Raw genomic sequence first — 20643 nt, 5'->3', positions numbered from 1 at the left:
TAGCACACACTGTTCTCCCCCTCCCTCCCCCTTACTGTTGTTAAACCCATCTGATTAGCAGCGAGACTGGAAATTTCTCGAAATAGTAGTTCCGTGTCCCAAGGGACACCTTTGGGATTAAATAAAAAAAAAATCTGTAAGTAGTGGGGTTTAAGTTTTGCTTTTCCCATTTAGGAAAGCAGCATGATAATTGCATACCAAAAACTATAGAAAAAATTATACATTATGAACTCTTAAACTCAAAACTTCAAAATAGCAAGATTAAGATAATTTAGGATATTTTATTCAGCCTTAGCATTTACAAGCATTATGGCAAAAAGAATTTTATACCGCCACATACTATTTCTCTTCCCACAGACTTCACTATTACAAGAATGGCTGATACCAGAACACCTGCAGATTTGGTTGGAACCATTTTATTTGGAATGTGAAAGTGTGGAGAAAATGGTGAAGAGCAAGGGCAGCCTCCTGGAAAAGGGCAGACAAATACCACCCAAAAGGACTCTGCTGTCTTCTCTAACTAATGGTTATGGGAACCGCCCTCGTAGCAATGCATGGTGGTAGAACAGGAAAAAAATTAGGAACAAGGCGTCCTTAAATCAGAATGTGGAGCTGCCACTGTTTTGCTCAGTCTGGTGTATAACAAGACACTTTGCTTCACTTCTCAGTTCTTTGGTCTATAAAGGTAACAGTCATTTGCCTGACAGCAAGGATTTTACAGGATTATTTACTGTCCGTATCATGTTTATGTACGGTGCTATAGAAATACTTGCAACATTATGAGCTGTTTCTTGCAAATCAGAATGCTTTATCTATGTGGAATAACAATAGAAATTGTGAGAAACTATCTCATCCTGAACCTCCTCGAGCCTGTGGTGACAGTCTTTCTCCCTGTCTGTATACAGTTATCTTCTTTTCCTATTCAGCAAAGGAGACAAAAGATACATTTTTTCATGAAATTACTACAGAAGAGAGGTCAGATTTAAGGCCTAGCAGGAGAGAAGCCCATCAGTATCAACATCTGGAGAGGAGAATGGGTTTAGAACAAAGTAAATTCTGGGTTCACAACTCTGTTTTAACATTCTTTTGCTTCCCCCTCCATAAACTTAGGTACCAAACTGAAAAAGTTGAAATAATAAAGCACTCATGAAGTAGTGGGCAGAAGGTATGCTAAGAAGCTGGGCCTACTTCTGCAGCATAAAAACTATGAATCGCACGAAGAAACCCAGTCTTGATGTGGTAGGGAGCTGAATTTGCAGCTCAGATAACGAATGATTTGAGAGTTAGAGAGCAAAATGCGTAGCACAGTATTCAGTACATGTCCAGCTGTACTGATACTTCTTTTAAGTCTTATTTACAAGGTTATTTCAATGAAATCATACTTTGTATTACTGCATTCCAGTGAACTTAATACTTGTGTTTATGCCTTGCCTAGTACTTGGACTTACAACCTTAAAAAAAATGTTCACATACTTATTTTTTAAGTTATGTTAACCTAAATCCTTATCCCTCAGATTAATCTGTTGAAGCAAAATGCAGTGTTACTAGGGTGTCCACCTGAATTTCATGATATGCATCAACTCAGAACACTTCATGCATGGAACTTGGTGCAAGATCAGTCTTGCACAGAGATGACATTACACTATTTTTTAACAGATTATTCTACTTAACTGGACATATACTATATTAAACCTCACTTAAAATACCAGTATATAAAATGCAGAGTATTGGAGCACCACCTTCTAACAATTTATTTCGATTCTATAACATTTCTTCCTATTCAGCTATTTTCACTGCATGTTGTTTGATGCATTTAAAAAAAAGTACCATTTTAAGAACTGCCCTCACCATAAATCCTGTCTAATCCCATTCTACTTCAATGTCAGTAATCTAGACTCGTATACACTGCTCAGTAGATACTGCAGCGGTTCCAGTGGTCTCCGCCTGCTTTAAAAAGAAATTTTAATAATATATTAAGATGCTTTACTAGTTTAAAATCAATCACAAATCAGTTAGAGAATATTATTTAAATAATGGATGTATTTCATTCCTGAGAAACAGAAAGTATTTGCTGCACCAACTGTCTCCATAACTTAGTTCTACAGCATCCAGAACCAGTAATGTGCTGCTATCTGGAACAAATATAATGCCTAATATTACAGTACTCTATCATAAAATATCATGTTATAGAATTTTTCTCTGTGCAACCCTAAACTTGCAACTTCATCACGCTATCACTAATTAATAATTCTCATGGCTAAATTCAAAATAGTGTTGCTAAGAAGAAGCAACTATGTTTGATATCTCTTATGCAACTGAAGTTCTATTAAATTTAGTCTCCTCTTCCATATCTAAATGTCATTAATGTTAACAGCACTGCCTGGTATTTATTTCTCACAAAGTATTCTTCTGTAATGACAGAAAAAATAAAAAGTTTGCAAATAAATTTTAGTGGGCTAGTTTATCCACTAAAGCCTGTTAAAAGTCTTGCTAATCCAAACCCTGAGGAAAGAGTAACAAACTTAGTTTTAGCTGCATTTCTGGGACCTCATGTTACTAATATGGGCAATGGAAATTTAAATTCTTTTGTAAGCTTCTTCTGAGCATACAGATGTAGTTGTGCTTACTCACTTTTCATTTTAAGGCAAATTCAGACCTACTTTTGGAAAGGCATACGTTCTATCCCTATGTAACTAAGTTGCTGGAGGAATCCCCATATATTAAAACATTTGGGATAGACTGAAGTATAATGACTGCTTTAAACACCACTGGCTCACAGGTTCACAAGTTTTAAAAAGTCTGAAATGGCTGAATGAAGAGACAGAATCACAAATTCCTTTCCCACCTTCCTTTTTTCAGGCCATCTCCTGACTAGAAGAGAAAAAGCTTCCAAGTTAAGCTTTTCCCAAACTACTTTAACAGCCCAGTGAATGACTGAGGACTGCAGCAGCTTCAGAAAGCTCAGTTTTTAAACAGGTGTAGTTAAGATAACAGCACAAAACTGTGTGTGGACGACCCCCAGTTACAGAAAGCCCAGACTCTACACTTTAAATGCTTGTGTAAGAATTATGTAAGGCACAATGAGGCCAAGTGTGTTGTCTCTGATAGTCGATCTATTTAGGCAAACCAGACTATCAGTCTTAAATATATTCTTTTATCATAAAAAGTTGCTATGACAGAAAGAGGAAACTACCTGTACATACAATTTCAAAGCCTTTTATATGACTAAGAGAAGTTTTTCCTTCCATAATTTCTTTGTTCAGCCTCAGAAATTCTCTTCCGAGTGTAATTTGAATTACTCTAGGAAGCAACTGTATAACTCTAAACCTTAGAGCTTCACAACACCGCATATAATACAACAGCCTTCAAAAACAAAAGTTACCATATGCAAAGAAAGAAAATGTTCTCTACTGTGCTGCTGAGTCACCAGTGCTTTGCTTTTTACTTCACTGAGCATGCGCCAGCAGGTTGCTTTTAAAACATGCATAATGAATGAAAAGCTCAACTAAACCAATTTAAAAGGCAAATAAAAGCAAGAAAAGGCAAGACAGACTTCTAAGTAATTTTTCCCCATAGATAAGCCAAATAATAGTGTTTTGCTTTTATTATTTATTACCAGCTATATAAAAGATGTATTTGTGTAACTTTCCTAAAAAAATTGTTTTGCCTCTCACAAAGAAAGAGAAGAAAAATTCAACATGAATTTAATACACCTTTTTGTTCCTCTCCCTAATCTAGCTATGGCTAATTCAGGTTCAGTACTGCCTTACACCTAGCTTGCAGAGCTATGAGAGCGTTGATCAGTAAACAGAAATGAATTGTCAGTTGAGTACAGTATCAGCACTCTTGCCTTACAGAAGACAAGTCCTTAAATTACATTGGAAATACCATAGTCTTCACTAGAAAGATTTTTAAAACAGTAGATAATAAATTCCATTAAATCACCTGCTTCTCAATTCTAATACATATTCCAGACAAAATAGAAGCATTTCTTCTAAGTTTCTTTCCTATTCTGTTTTAGCTCAAATGTGCTGGCTTTCCTGTTTCTGAAGTGTCCAGAATCCAAGTTTCTACATCCTGACATCAAGAAGCATTGGTATTTGGGTCAGGAGAAGGGAAAAAAAGGCAAATACACATGAGGTGTGCCTGGAAAAGAGTTATAATACCAATACCCATGTAGGTCAGGCTATCAATACTGTAATTCTTCTCTCAAAATAGGTTTAAGGGCTATTACAAGTATAAAAAGGGTATTTAAGAACAATGATGTAAAAAAAAACTTTTATTAATTTTAACTTCAGTTTATATTCCATTGACTGGATGGGGTAATCTTAAACATTACTTAATGTCTTATTATGAAATGCATTTCAAGAAAGCTGCATGAGAAAGATGAGTTTTAATACAGTCAGTATTTCTGCTGCAATGACCAGTGAAGTCAAGCATCTATTCCCTATTAACCTACCCTGAAAAAATGTCATATTGAAAGCTAAAAATAACTTCTTTCTTTTGATCGCATCTGTAGTAATAACTAAACTTTGCCCAAGTGAAGATGAAATGATGCATCTAGAAACTATTTTTTGGCAGGCATAACAGTGCATGGAGAGCGTGAGCTATTCATTTCAGTGAAACATATTTGCAATAAAGATTTTTCAAGTTTGTGAAAGCACAAAGGGTGAAATTTGACTTCCTTCTAAAATAGATCTTGAAATGCTAAACTTAAAGCTGTGCACTAGGACACAGTGTCTGTTCTGCATTGTGCAAAAGCTGAGACAAGATGCTTAGTCATACTCCAGATATCGTAAGCAGCTAAATCTGAAACACGTGCTTAAAATTCCACAGACTTTCATTTTACTGCTGTGGTCAGATATAAAGGATGCATTGTTTTAGTGTGCTTAGATTTACTTAAAAACTTGTCATAAAAATACTCTCTAGTTACAAAATATTCCTTAGCTACAACAAAGTATATTACAGATGAGTAAGAACAACGAATAAATAACAATAATACTCTTAATCCTGTGCATTCTGCAAGCAAATGTGATGGGTTCTTAAGTAAATGTCAGATTTTCTGTGGTGAAAAGAAAAGCCACAGAGACTGAACTAAAAAAAATTGTGTGTCATGGTTTGTAGAAAAAAAAAGTTGAAGTTGCTAGGAAATTACAGAAATGCCAACTAATGGAGATCAAACAGAAGAGGGTTAGAGGGGAATTAAAAACTTATTCTAGGATGTGATTTCCTCTTCCCATTTTCAGTCAGTGAGGAACATTTCTTGTGTCTTACTCCTAATAATGTAGCTGTTTCAGTTGAAATAAAAACTTCCAGAGAGAAAAAAATATCCTAACCAATTTAAATAACAGCACAGAATTACTCTATTTAAATTCACTTGGCAAGTGCACTGTTCTCTGGCACTTGAACAAAAAAGTGCATTTCCTTTGAATTCATCACTATCTATGGCTTCCATCTGTTTTAGTTCAAACATAAAACTTAGCAGAATTTTTACTGCAAGAGTATGATGGTGAAACTGTTAAAAAAAATAGATCTCTTAACTGTAGACTGAAACCATACACTTATGTCCCTAAAAAGCACAGAATAACTACGGAACCTTTACTGAGTTTTTCAGAAGTGTCTATGTATGAACCCAATTCATTTTAAAATCTTAAAGTTTTGTCTTGTCTTATTCTTTCTGAAAAATCACTATTGAAAATGTATTGTTTTAATCTATTGTATCATAACGAAATATGAAGAAATGAATAAAAATAAAAACGGGTCTTTTCTGTGCTTCTTGTGCCTCTGAAAACTCGTCTGCATTATAAAGCCGAAATGGAAACAGTGAGATGGCAGGGGAACAAAGCGACCCCTTCCATTTGTCACGTCAGTGTGCACAGAGAGAGGCGAAGAAACCGACTGCTTTTGGGGAATGTTAGAGGTGCCAGTGACAGCATATTGCAATAGAAGACCTCCATTCTCTAATTTTTTGCCTAACAGCAACTTTACCTTTCAATATTGTTCCTGATGGCAGATTTGGGTTCAGATAACCAAAGAAATACTAGTCACTACCCGAGTGCAGCAAACTGAAGCAATGATGCTTTGAAATGGGGATGACCTAACCAGTTACCTTGTCTTTGATGCCATATGCGTGTTTTTAGTCCACAGCAGTTAACACTGGGCCAACTGTTCACAGGTTTCAACCCCTCTGTGTTACTCAGCAATGTTTTGTAAACATGCAGAATAGACAGAAACTAAATAATGAACATAAATGATAAAACTGTTAAAACTAGAATTAATTCTCTATAGGCAGTAAGAAATAAGAGATCAGGTTTAAGAACATCAACAAATTTAATTTCAGCTTCCACTCTAAAGAGGAGGACAATGAACTGGCTAATTAAACACTACCTACTGACTGATGCTTTGTAGAGATTTTCAGCTTGGAAAAAAAAAACAACTCCAAACTTTTGGCTTTACGTTCTAAATCTTACAATACTATTGCAGGTTATCTGAATACTACAGGTCTTCCAATTGATTACAGACCTTAAGAAAACCATGAATAAACTCTAGAGAAGCGCCTTTTGAATCAGAACACAGGCCCTTATGTTCTAATGTAATATATCTTAAGTCTAGGAGCCTCAGAAAATGGAGAATGAATGGGAGTAAATAATGATCTAAAAAGAAAGAAATTTTTTCATTGTTATTTTATTTTTTCAATTGTTTTAGTACTGAGACTTAATTTCTGCAAAGCAAGCCTGAAGTTTTGGATAATTTTAAAGTTAAGATTGTGTCAGTCTAATTATAACATCACAAATGAAATAACATTTGATCAGCGGTTTGGGCTCCCTGCCCCAAAGTTCAGTGTTAAAACTCCACCTGAAAATAAGCATGGAAAAACAGAATTCAGGAGTGAGTTTCTGCACAGTGAACAGAGGAGTTAAAATCAAAGCCCACAGATACTCGCTATATGCTTACTGCTGTATCCAAAGGATTTGAACAGAGCCCAGAATGGTAAGAGTGTATTTCTGGACTTCTTCATACAAACAGAAACTGGACAATTAAATGCATTATTATCCTCCAGGGGCTTTGAAGAAATATTTGAAAGGACAAAACCTGAATTAATCAGTAGACTTAATTTTCTTTTCAGCTTTCACTGGAAAGAAACGGAAAACAAACCAGCTAACACTGGTAGCTGTTTGATTCCCCTCCCACTCTCTTTTGGCTACCTCTAACAGAACAGTGAGTCTTTACAAACTGAGGCAGAATTTCCTACTGCAGACAAATAAATATCTAATAAAACTATGAATTTCTTGGGGGAAAGGAGGGGAGAGGGAAAAAACCTTTGAAGGCACTAAAGCTTAAGTTAAGTTTTAAACAACTGTAAATCAATATTTTGAATAAGATTGACCTTTCCTGTCAGTTGAGAACATAATTAATTTGCTATTTTAATATGCAACTACAGTCTAAATTACCAATCAGTATTAATTCAGATATGCAGAATGGATGACCTTTTTTTTCTTCATTTAGAATAATAACATACCTTTAAGTGGATCGTGCTCTGCTCTCATAATGTCAATAAGGGAGTTTTCCAAAGAGTGCATATTCAGACTGTCATACATTCTATTTCGATCCTAAAAGAGAACAAAATCCTTAGTAATGGAATACAAATTTTGTACTGTTTAACAGGAAACTTGATAGGAAGACAAAGGTGCTTTCTAAAGGCTACACTCAGACACTCTGGAGATGGACATTGATACAAAAGCTTAAGCTACCTGAATTTATTAAGACTTTTAAACATTTTTAACATAAGTTTGATAACATCCACATATAAAACCAGAGATGCGCTGTGAAGAATTCTGCTGTGTATGCACTTTGATAGCCTGTGTCCTTCAGAACTGCTTGAATCATCTCTAGTGATGCACAGCAGAGTTAAGCATTAGGCTGTGTAATGAAGGAGACTCACGTCTGTAAAACCTCAGTTTCATTTCTTGCAGCAGTTAAATAGTGAGCAAGGTGGGAAACTCCATGACAAGGAGTCACCTCATACAAAAGCAAGCCTCTTCTTGGTGCTTGGCTAAGTACCTCGCATGGGCCCGCAGCCCCCTGCCGAGACTGTGCTTCCTGGCTTCTGAGTGATGAATCTGAGACCTTTGCATGCAAAGACTGCAGTTACAAATGGTCAGTGCTAAATGGTTAAAGGTGAGAAAATAAAAACTAAACTATGAAAAGAAGATGTTGCAAAGCTTACTAACAGATTATTAGCCTTACAAAGAACATTTTTTTGCACAGGAAGATTAGTAAGAGTTACCATAATGCTTTATAAATATTTTCACTGAAGATAATAAAAGTTATTGTAATAAATCATAAACATTTTCACTGATTTTATGCTCAACTAAGACATTTTCTCCCACATTTTCTGATACACCCAAGTTAAACAGAAAATAGATGACATCTAACTGGTCCTTCTGAGATACCTTCAGAGAAAGAAAAAGTTTGTGTAAAACCTTACTTCTCTTCTACTTGCAAGGCTTCTGTATTGCACTTCAAGGAATCCTTTAATCATGCCTTAATTTTACTGTTGTCTCCTCTCTGGTTGCACTGCAGTAATTCAGCAGAGTAGGGTGAAAGAAACCACACCCATCCCATGACCATTAAAATTCACTGAAGATGCAGCCCTCCACTTAAAACATATGTAGTGGGACAGAAGGGATCTGACCCACGCCCACTGCGACTTTCCACGACAGTTCAGCAGAACATAGATTAATTTCAAACTACATCCTTCAGCACGCAGGTATTATTCATGTTTGAGGAGTGAAAAAGCAAGCTTTGAAATAGAGGTTTTCTATGAGTCAGAAACTGACTTACCAACAGCTTTGCAAAACAAGCCATGGTGAAACTAAGATTGGACTTTCATCTTTCCTGGAAAGTTTAGCCAACTTCATACAACATTGGGATGAAGAGGGAGAAGCCTTTTTTTCAGCTTGCTCTCCCTCAAACAACTATAAAGTGTAATGGCTTCCTGTTGGGCAAACAATCTGCTATGCTTATTTGATGAGATCCTTTAATTTTTTTTGATGCCTTTAGGTAATTTTCATGAAAAATTAAAATGTAGGTTACTCTTGTCTCCTGCCATGTCCCAGACTAAATGCCACTGATACTTTCTGAGATGATCTACACAACCCGGTTTAACTGCCAACAAGTCTCCAGTACTATTTTAGTTCCCAGCAGCACTATTTTGGGACTAGGTGGTCCCAAACTGAAGCAACTACTCTGCTTCCATGTCCTTGCAGATTTGTTTTGCAGTAGCACAATGAAAAGGACCTGCTCACCACAGCAAACTTGCTTAGAAGCAGCAAGCAGTAGAAGGTGTGAGCAGTGACAAAGCTGGATTTGCTCCCTACTGTCCCCAAGCATTCAGAAGGTATCTCATCAGCATTTTTTATGCACTCTTAAATTCAGCGTAAGTCAGTACTTGGTAGGTTGTAAGTGCTCTTGCAAAAAACAGTGTATGCTGAGATAACACATGAGTATCTGGCAAATGGTTTCATTACTGCAGAATTAACTTTGCTCTGGAGAGCAAAAACCTGTAAGAAAGGGCTCCATCATGGTTAATTCTTAATACTGGCCCATTTGGTCAACGACCTTATGGAGAAATGGAAAAGTAAAACACAAAACATGCGTTTGTGATTCATTTGTCAACGGCTTCACTGCCTGACATGGGGCAATGACTGCAACCGCACACTTGCATCATTCTTTTTTGCAAGTTTTGTGTATCCACAGTAAGAGGTCTTGTGCTGCTGGAAGCAGAAGAAAAAAAACTTTTCCCATCCTCTTTACACCTTAGAAGGTTCATGTCTATAAAATTTTAAAAAGAGCTTTGTTTCTTAGAATTTTATTAATTTCTAGTAGTGGAAACATGAAATAGGTATGCACCATACAATATAACAATTTTATAGGATTTAAGAAGGATTTAAATATGGGAATTGTATTATGTCACTACCCACATCACACTAATCATTTGTGAGTTTGGGTAATATCTAGGTAATCAGAGCTTCAAACTTTTAACATCTATTCCAATTCACACTGATGAACTACATACTATTAAGCAACATTATCTGAAATTTAGCTCTTTCTAAAAAGAGTAAGTCACTCTTTGGGTACAAGATTAATTTTAAGCCTTTGTGCAACTAGGCTTGATAACGCTGTGCGCACTGCTTTGTGCTCCCGTAACATATACACCCTATCTTTAAAGAGTGCAGTTACCATCTATGCAAATATGAAACTTTCATTTCAAAGCAGAACTTAAAAGTCTTTCAATAATGTAGGTCACATCAGCAAAGGCTTTCTGGAAAGTTCTGCAGCAGAAAAAAAAAACCCCACACTGCTTTGCAGGGGGACAGTTCTACCAGAGCACACTCTACCAGATCAGAAAACTTCCACCGTGATTTTCCTCAGTCTCTGGGACAAGCACAAAAAGTACTACTGCTGAATGTGATTGTTTTAGATCATTGTCCATGCACATGGAAATAGTCCTGATTCTTGGGACTATCTTTATTTTCATTATTTCAACACCACTGATAAGCAACTATCTTCTAACACAACCTGGAACTACCTTTAAAACAACATGGAAATAGTTGTAATTCTTGGGACTGTTTCCATGTTGTTTTAAAAGTACTTCCAGGTTGTTTTAAAAGATAACTGCTCATCAGCCGTGTTGAACTAATACAACTAAAGATAATCACTAGTACAAAGGCACTGATACATAAGTGCACATGTTAATACAAGTTTTGTATCATCTTGACTCCAAAAGCCTTCTTTGTCAAGGCTGAATTCCTGTAAAATATTTTGCATTTCCCTCACCTCTGTGGCCCATCAGTCCTGTGTAAGAAGCAAGTGAACTCCTGTTGTGTCAGAAGGTGCACGTCTCGGTGGAATGTCACAACATAATGCCAGTTTTTTCCCCCAAAGCTAATAGTTAACCTCTCCCAAGCACTATGAATTCTCACAGTAGCTTTTTATTTCTTTTCAGCTGTATAAACATTTGAATCCTGCCTGACCTACCTTTCCAACACCAGAATCATATCTGCATTCTAAACAGCAGAACTGAAAACGTGGTTCTGGTATAACTGTCTGCAGATTCAGAGGCAAATTGTCACCTCAATTTAAAAGTTAAGACTGTGTAGGAACATTTACAGAAAAGTGGTAATTCTTTCTGAATTGTTACAAATTTACACAATAAGCATGAATTGTCCTACCCACAGAATACAGTTGGTGCCAGAAGGACTTTTTGACAACGTCACGCAAAATACATCTACAGAGTGTGCAATTCAGAAGTCCTCCCCTCGTGTCTAAACGTGGAACGAATGGGAGGAGGGCTGCTTTCTCTGAAAAGCAAGTTTCTACACCAAGTTGTTGGACAAATCATTTTCTTGGAACAACCTCTCTAGGGCTTCTAAATATATCCATGCAATTTATGTGAAGATTACCCTGTTTGAGCATTTGCTGAAACTCAGTGCAGTCACACCTCAAAGCTTATATGTTGTCATTTACGTGTAAATCAAATACAAAGATAGAAACTATTAAACAGTGAATACAGTTTTGCTGATCTTTAACCATAAACACTAAAAATAGGTGTTCATAGTTAAAAAGTTAAACAACTTTGAATGCTGGACACGTGCTTTAAACTACTGATCTGTAGGACTCCTTGAAGTAAAAAATGAGACTTCTAACATAAGTATTAAATTCAGTAAATGCAAGAATCTTTAAAATACGCTCCTTTACTCATCCCTTCATATTCTGAAGAAATGTAGCACCATCTGATGGGGTCTTGAAACAAAAGTCATAAAGCTTCTACTGAGTTTTGAGTACAGTCTTAGCTGTCTGCAAAAGACTCTGGAGATTTGACCTTGCTGAATTAACGGATTTTTTAAAAGCCCAATGAAAAAAATATATTTTTTTAAATCCCATCCCAAACTAAAATGTTAACAAGTTCCATTTTTTCACCTTAAAACTGACCGGAATAAAAATGTATTTTAAGACTAGAAAGTGACGCTGATTTAATAATAAAGTATTCATAAACTTAAAAGAATACACAAATATAGTATTCAACGTTAATATTAGCAGTAATAACATAACAGTAAGTACATTATATATCCTAAAATATCATCTTTGCTACCATCTATAAACTTCAAGTCATTCTCATTTTAGTGATGACATACTATAATCATAAGCCCCTTGTTGAAACCATAACTAGTGTAAATGAGAAACTTAATATGAAAACCTACGACTTACTACAATTTTAGCTCTATAAAAAAGCAAGGAGGAAGGCTTAAAGTAGACACATGAAATTGCTTGGTTACTTTCCATAGCGTCATTAGTGGTGAACTAAATGAACTATAATATCTGGTAGACATCTGTGAATGGTCAACCTGACAACAGAAGTGCTTAGAAGTTAAAATTACACAATCAGCTAAGTCAGCTAGCTAAACTGAGCCTAAAACTCACCAAGAACAGGTCCTGTGGCAGAGACATACCTACTTCCCAACTACATAGGCATTTAAAAACAAACAAAAATCCCAGCAGCATGTTCTGCACCAATACCAGAGTACTTCAGCTCAAGAATATACATTCATAAACTGGAAACAAACCAGACACATTATGGAAATTATTAAAGGCTTGGCAAGATTGACTTATGAGGCAAGTCTAGAAGATTTGTGTACGAATAGCTTCAAAAAACAACTTAAAGGAACAATTAGACATTTGAAGGGGAAGTTGTTATTCAAGTTTTGTGTTCTTGGTTTTTCTGTATTTTTTTTTTACTCTCTTCATCTCCTTCCCATCCCAAACTGTCTATACAGTCTTGAGTACTTAAATGCAAATGCCTCACAGCATACAGTAAATATACTTTTGGATAGATCTTAGGTGAGAACACATTCATTTTAACTTTACAGAACAACCGTGCTTTGGCAGACAGAATGAGGTGAAGTGTGCTATATCATTGCTGTATTATCAATGGCTGCTAAAGATTTTGCTGAATTTTCCTAACTCCGATTTTTACTTGCATTAATAGAATAAGCTGCAATAACTGAAGCAAATTTTAACAGTAGGAGAGAATTCTTGGTTCATAAGAAGTAATAAAAAGTCAAGTCAAGACATACTTACTTGGTAAGCTCGACAAATTTTTTGCTAATTTATTGCTCTGAATCGTTCATCTGTGCAGCTCAAAGTATTATTTGCACAAAAGTCTTGATCCTGAAGTTAAATGTACAGCAGTAGATGTTTTTCTCCAGTTAAGAGGTATCCACAGTATGGTTCCCAGACACAAAAATCTGGTTTAGTACGTTATTTAAATCAGCCCCAGGTAATCAACCTACTGCATTAAAAATCTCAAAAACACTGTTCTGTTGCAGGTATTGCTCTAGGGAAAATAAAACTGATAAAGCACGGCTTACAAATCAGTGTTTGGACAGTTACACTAGCCTGAAGACTAAGAACTTAACAACTAAATACTCCCGAGTTTAACACAGCTTCCAAACACTCGGCACTCCTGAAGAAACAGGCCACCTATTTAGGACTCTAATTATGGCATTAAAAATCCTACTTTAGCAAGTTGCTCTGCATTGACCAGTATTGACTGGTATTATCTAGATTAGTCATTGAAACTCTTAAGGTAATAAATATATAAATAATAAATATAAACTGTACTAAAACTGTCATAATTGAGAATTTGAAATCCTCTGAGTGGAAGTGATTTTAAGACAGAAGCAACATGACAGCAGTTTAAACTAAACTAAAACTAACACTTGCTGTGATGTACAATCTTAAAACTCATTTTGCTTTGCAAGGGTTTTGGTTTCTTTGAAAAGTTTAGCACATTTCAAAAATAAATATAAAAAGAAAAATCTGTGTTTGTGCGAGACGGTACCTTACCATACAAATCCCCAGCTGGAGAGCTATATTCAAACACAGAATAATAAAGCTCAGCTTTTAGGACTATGGACATTGTATGTACTGCTTGTTTGAACAAACAGGAAGGACAAATCAAGGTGAAAAACACACGGACACGCAGTGTATTTCCTGAACTCAGAATTCTGAGACACAGAAACTAAATCCATATTCATAGAATGCAGTGTTTTTACTGGAATGAAAATAGTTGAACACCAAAGTGTATTATTAAACTGTTATAATAGGTTTCAGTAAGCTTATTTGCAAGATATTAAGAAACATTAAGCTTGCAATGAGAATAGGGTTAGCAGACACTGCAATATTTTTGAAAAAAAAAAACAAACCAGAAATCATTATTCTTTTTCCTCATCCAAGAAATGTAAATGAAAAAAAAAATGAATATACAGAACACTGACTTCTGTGCTTGAGTTTTGGCCACGAGAATGTCTGAAGCACGTTTGGTTGGTTTTTTTTTAAAGCAGTACCTAGGATTAGAAATATATTTTTAGCTTTGAATCCTACATTCATTTTTTTGTAATCTGAATCAGAGCCTAAGAGAGAATATTCATATTGTCTAACTTCTTGACACGCAACCTGTCTAAACCGGGGGCTGTATGTGGTCAGTGGTGCCAGGTATGTTCTTCTAGAGAATTAGATTATCTAAATAAGGAGCCTAGATTCTCTCCAAGGGAAGAGAAACAGGCACCTCAATTAAATGCTTAAGTTAGAGGCTGTGAATACCTGACAAGACTTCTAAACGCTCCTTAATGATTCCAGTACAAGCCAGCAATCCCTTCCCTATGTAAAGTACCTATAATGGTACAAGCAGTGTGACAGAACTTAAACTTGTAGACACAGTTTTATCTATGAAAAAAAAAATTAATGTCGTTTGTGTTATCTTAAAAATCTGAGGGAGAATAAAAGCTTATAGTGAGTCACAGAAGAAACACTTGACTATTGGCTTAACTGGCTCACGTTGAAATCAGTGTTGCCATGATGTCTAACTACTTTTATTCAAAAACAAAAAAAAACTCTTGAACTTCGGAAAATTCTCCTAAGAGATGTCCTTCATAACTGCTGTAAGCAAAAGCAGCTTTACTGTAACTACTGTGGTCACTGTGAATTCAACTTCACATAAGACATGTTTCAGTTTTAACTCTGAAGTACAGAAAATCTGCTTTCATCCCGTTAGGTACTACACATAATTACTTACTCAGTTATCAGTAATTACAATCACTGTCACTAGTATATTAGTTTAATAGCAAGAAACATTACTTTCATCGGAATTGATGTCAGTTCTATAGTGAGGACCATCCATCAATGCTAACACCACAGAATAAAGAAATGTCATGGAAGGGAAAAGTTTTGAATTTGTGTACGATTCCTGTGTGGCTTATCTTGTTTGCAACAGGTACGTACTTTACAGAAACTGGATGAGGTGCTGACGCTGCTGAATGCCATTTGGACTTAGCGGGGGAAAAATGTGGTAGCAGAACATTAATGATCTACAGAAAGTTAGGCAGTGGGGGCACTGGCCTTCCTAAGCTGTTTTCATTTGCTAAGCTCGAGCCAGCTAAAGTTCAGAGGAAAGGTGCTTTGTCCCCTGCCATACAAAATGATTACTGCAGTTAAAACAAAGATGTGTGATCATGTGGAAAAGTATCCTGCTAAACTGTGAACAATGCAGTACGTATTCCCCATGCATGGTAGGATGTACTCGCTCTATGGAAGCTTGGAAGGAATACGTAACTTCCACGTACACATCAACGCTTTCGTGTAAGACTTTCCAAATGGCACAAAATTTGATGACTGCTATTTTTTAGTATCTTCTGAAATTGCTACTGTATCTTTAAGAATCCTCAATCTAAATACCTCAGCCTTTTATGGAAGGAGACAAGCACAGTACAAATTAGCAAGATGGGTGTTTGACAGCATCGCAATCGCCAACACAAGTCCTGATGAAAAGAAGCACGAGCTCCAAGCTCTATTTAACATTTTCATTATGACTTCCAAAATGTAACAGTCATCACAAGGAATTAACCACATAACAATGGTAAAGTAACTGAAAAATAAGAGCAAGGTTTCAGCATAGCAAAGGAATTTATGGAAACATCTAGTATTTCCACTATAGCAGTAGATAACACTGCAACCCTTCAAAGAGGAGCAGTTTTACTGTATTCTGCAACTGTGACTTCATACTTGCAAGGGAGATGTAAGCACAATTAGATCTACAGCACAGATATAGCCAGACAAACAGGTCTAATTAATTGGTGGCTCTGTGCTCACAGGTAAGACCAACAACAATTAAGTATGCCCACCTTGTCTCTTTACTATCTCTTCAAAAAAACCTTAACAACTCCCAAATGGAAACATTAATTTATTATAAATTGCAAGGGTTTTTTTCTACCCTACTAGATAGGATTTATTTAGATTATAGTTGGAATGCACAAGACTTTTGTTTATACATAAAATTAGTTTATCTATGTAGGATGACTGCCGCAGAAGCTTCTCAAAGTTCACAGTAATAGTTACACTGACTTGTAAGATGTATTGAACGAGTAAGTATATTCACAACTTGTGCTTAGCCGCGTACGAATTCCAATGTATATGTCACTGCAGCTCCAGCATATGACGGCATTAATAATTTTAACCCCATTCCTTAGGTTGTCATCTTTGGGAGACATTTCAGTGTTTACTTTCCACTACTCCTGGATCCCTCCATCGTAAAGCATTACCTATCTGTAATCTGTTCTCCTTAACAGATCAGGTTGAATACATAAAGAATAGCACCTTTTTTCCCATCTTTCCTCCCACACAAAAATTATTCAACTATGATATTCTAGCTAGCAAGACTACTTAATGGAACACATCTTCACAGCATAGGCAAATCCTCACTGGAATTTAGATAGGTACAAAAGTCACCATCAGCCTCAAGAATACCGCAAGTACCAGAGCTCACGTGGATAGAGTCAGGACATGGCCTCTTGTGCTAAATGGTAAGAAAAACAGGAACTCTAGTGGGAAATCTGGTCCCAGGGAGCACCAGTTTTCTGCTCTTACAGCTACATAAGGATCAGCTTGCTAATTGATGCAAATACAGCTGTACAAAGTCAAATATGTTCACAATTACGAGAAATGAAACTCCACGTTACTCTATGTGAAACCTAACAAAAACCAACTATAATAGCCTTATATGGAGATAAAGAAACATTTTAATTATTTTCTCTGCATATTATCTTTTTTACTTTTGCTGAAATATAGTAGCTCAGTGTGAGACAAAACAAGGCTGACACAAGCATAACAAAAATTAAAGAAGTACAGAATTAATGGAATAATCTGCTTTATAGTTTAAAATGCATTGTTTCTAAAATAAGTTGTCTGAGATTTTTTATTTTACAAAAAACATCAAAAAACTATAAATTGCTAGAAAAGCAACTGAGATTGGGATCCAAACTAATAAAGGTCTCCACTAACAAGAAATGTTATGATTAAATTAATATAAGCAGGAATAGGAAAAATAACATTTTACCAACAGGTAACTGAGGCTGGAGTTTAGTGACATTCCTAAAGTCACATAAGATGTCACTGGCAAAATGCAGGAGGTGAAAGCAGATCTTTAGTTCTAAGACACATCCTCCTGTTTAACACTTCTAAATCACAGGGTTTCCAACCAAAATGTAACATAAAAATTGCTAGAATGCAGAGGGAAAAACTCACTAACATGCAAATGTCACCCTAACATACCAGTAAAACACAAACATGACAAAGACTCAGAGACATCTACAAAAGTAAGAAAACCTATGTACAAGGAAAAGTGAACAAAAAAAAAAAAATCAAGTTTTAAAGGGTCTCATAAGAATATAAGCATTACAATAGGCAGAAAATACTTGCTGGATTAAACATATTATGCTCTTCTACTGCTGCCTCAGCAGCTACATTTTCTGTCTTTCTTGACAGTCAACATTCTTAACTAACTGTAAGAATCCTGTATTGCTGAATACATGAAAAATGTTAGTTGCAATTTAGGACTAAAGATAGAAATGTACAATTTTCAAACAAAGTATCAGGGCTGTAACCACTGTTTAATTCTCCTTTAGAATGGATGAAGCCAAAATGCTATGCAAGACTATGAACACACCAGTTACACACCATCCTTACCTGCAAAGGAAGGAGAGTATTACTGTTGTTGTCAGTTCGGAAAACATTATCTTCAATCCATGATTTTGGTGTCAGTGATGGAGTAGAGCGAGTAAATTTAGGAGGAGCTATGACATTACCAGAAAAGGGCTTCTTCAAAGGAGAGATCTGGTTCATAGTTCCTGGAATTCCCATGTTTCCAGTTCTACGATGGTCTCTGCCATGCACTCCTCCCCAGGATATATTTCCTGTGCTCCAGCCGCTACTCTGATTGCTCCAGGGTGACTGCTTCAGAAGAGGCTAAAAAGAAAGATTCATTTATATTATTTTGAAAATACCTGAAATGTTTTTTTACTTAAAAACAACAAAAAAACCACAACAAAAAAACACAGCAAAATCCCAAAACAACCAATTAATCAATGTGCAAAGATTTCTGTAAACCAATTTTTCCTGATAACATGTAAATTACATTGAGGCAAGGAAGAAAACTTAGCATAGCATCATTAAAAAAAATAATTCCCACTCCCCTATTTACCCCCAAAAAACCCCACGGTACTTGTGCAAGTAATTCAGATTATCATTTTAGGAACTGGTAGCATTCTTCAAAGCTATGCAGTAGAACAATTCCAGGGTGTAAAATCGTGTTACATAAACACCATTTAATCACATATTACTTGGCATTATATAGTGAGATCTCTTCAAAAATAACACAAGAATTTCAAAGAGGTAATTTTAAAGTAATAATAATAATCCTAATAATAATTTCTACTTAGCAAGTAGTAGTATTTCTCTATAGCGAGCAGAAATGTAAAAATAAAATTCAGATGGCAGATTGATTCCCCCCCCCCAGTATTTTAAGTATCACTCAGAATTACCATATAAGAGCAAAAAGAGCACTGATTACTGTACAGAGACTCTGTTTGAAGAAGCTATCTTAACATTTCCACATTAAAATGCATTATTCTGAAGCCACTGCTCAAGTATTTCTGGAGTAATGTATGGCACTATCTGTAGAATTCTGCAGGGTGGAATCTGGGGGATTTTTGAGGATTTGTTTTCTTATTTAGGTGCAATTTAAATGACTTCTGTATCTAACGAGTGCACTATATTCCTCAATATAAAAATGTAAGCAGTCTTTAGAGGGAAGATTTTACAGGGTAAGAAGTTTTTATTCCTAAACCACAAGTTGTGCTAAAAAGTGACCTATAGTGGTTGTCATACTACCAAGAGGTGGACCCATTGAGCCTGACTGACAGTGAAAAACAGTATTTATCTTTAGTGTCCTCAAATCTGACTGTTCTTGGACAGGCTTTTCCTCAAACACAGAAATGGGTGTGTGTTTGTGTGTGTGTGAGAGTGGATATTCTAAATTCAGGTCTCCTGTGAGGGCAAAACACTGTACTTTTATCTCTAAGCTTAGCTGCAAGCAACACTCAGCTTGTAATTCTAATAACTTAAAAATTTAAAGCATGTCAGTATGTTATGTATTAGATAAAATGGAACTTTCTGAAGGCAGAAAGATAAACAACACCCCCCACATCTTCCGAAAACAAACAAAAAACCCACTAAAGTAATTTTTGGTCAAGTAATCAGGAAAACATCCCATTCTATACAATTATAGATAATTATGTTGTAAAACTTGAATACTTTGGTTGGAATTTAGGGAGAGGCAGGCACTCTATTGTGAAACAAACCCTAAGAGATAATGTTAACAAGCTTCTAATATTGCTAGCTATGCTGTCATGGCACTGTTTAAGTTTACATACAACTTGTAACTGAGAGAAAATTCCTGTACACCTCACTGTTGTAGAACTGCTTTGGAATTTGTTTGAAGAGGGTTATTATTGATGTTAAGGACAATCAGCTCCTAGTCCTGATGCATCCAAATCAGTTCTTGGACAGGCACACTTAATATGAGATTCCAGTTCTGATCGAAATGCTTCATAAATCCAGCTCTACCTATTAAAACTGGCAGGGTTTTATACTTGAATGGAAGAAAAATTCATACGAGGCCTATATAACTTCAGCCTTTCATCACTGAGAAGATGACTGCAGCCAGACATGGCTATAAGGCACTAGCAGGTAATACTGATGTGAATCTGCTTTTCTCTGATTTTTTGCAATCCATATTTTGTTCCCGAAAGAAAGGTCAACTTCCATTTTAACACGGGATCGTTTCGCCGCTTGGTTAAAACCGGTAGCGGAACTATGGTAACCTGAAATACAGCGCTGTCTTTGGATACAAATTCAGGCAATTTCGGGCAAAACCTCTGGAAAGGCGACAACGCTGACAACTTTCCCATCTGAATCTGCATTCGATGACCTGTGCCCACCCACCCGAGCAGGCCCTGGGGTGCGAGGGCAGTTCTGAGGCTGGGAAGGGGGCTTCCCAGAGAGATGGCACTGGCGGCGCCGGCCGGAGTTGTCAGGCTCATTGTTCTGAGGCCGATTGTTCTACCCGCTACGGGCGATCGCGGGGGGAGAAGCGGGGTATTTTCAGAGTGAAACTCCTTCCTGACAGGAAAAGGAGCGTTCACTCTCTTTTACAAGAGAAAATCCCCGTATCTCCCCCTGAAAATAAGC

At 36.3% G+C, this 20643-nt stretch overlaps 1 protein-coding gene across 1 annotated transcript in view; it reads right to left on the bottom strand.

The window, feature by feature from the left end:
* LOC104534203 (cytoplasmic polyadenylation element-binding protein 2-like) overlaps nt 1–20574 on the bottom strand; it is a gene marked incomplete at both ends in the record, with an annotated part of 45144 nt that extends 24570 nt beyond the window's left edge. Inside the window, 3 exons of the mRNA XM_010191970.1 lie at nt 7520–7610; nt 18082–18360; nt 20229–20574. Coding sequence (XP_010190272.1) covers nt 7520–7610; nt 18082–18360; nt 20229–20574 — 716 coding nt within the window. The remainder of the gene's footprint in view (nt 1–7519; nt 7611–18081; nt 18361–20228) is intronic.
* Nucleotides 20575–20643: the final 69 nt, after the last annotated feature.

The sequence above is a fragment of the Mesitornis unicolor genome, unplaced genomic scaffold (genome assembly GCF_000695765.1).
Source record: "Mesitornis unicolor isolate BGI_N332 unplaced genomic scaffold, ASM69576v1 scaffold26279, whole genome shotgun sequence".
Taxonomy (NCBI): Eukaryota; Metazoa; Chordata; class Aves; order Mesitornithiformes; family Mesitornithidae; genus Mesitornis; species Mesitornis unicolor.
Note: the sequence above shows the minus strand (reverse complement) of the source record. Positions and strands in the feature narration are given on the sequence as shown.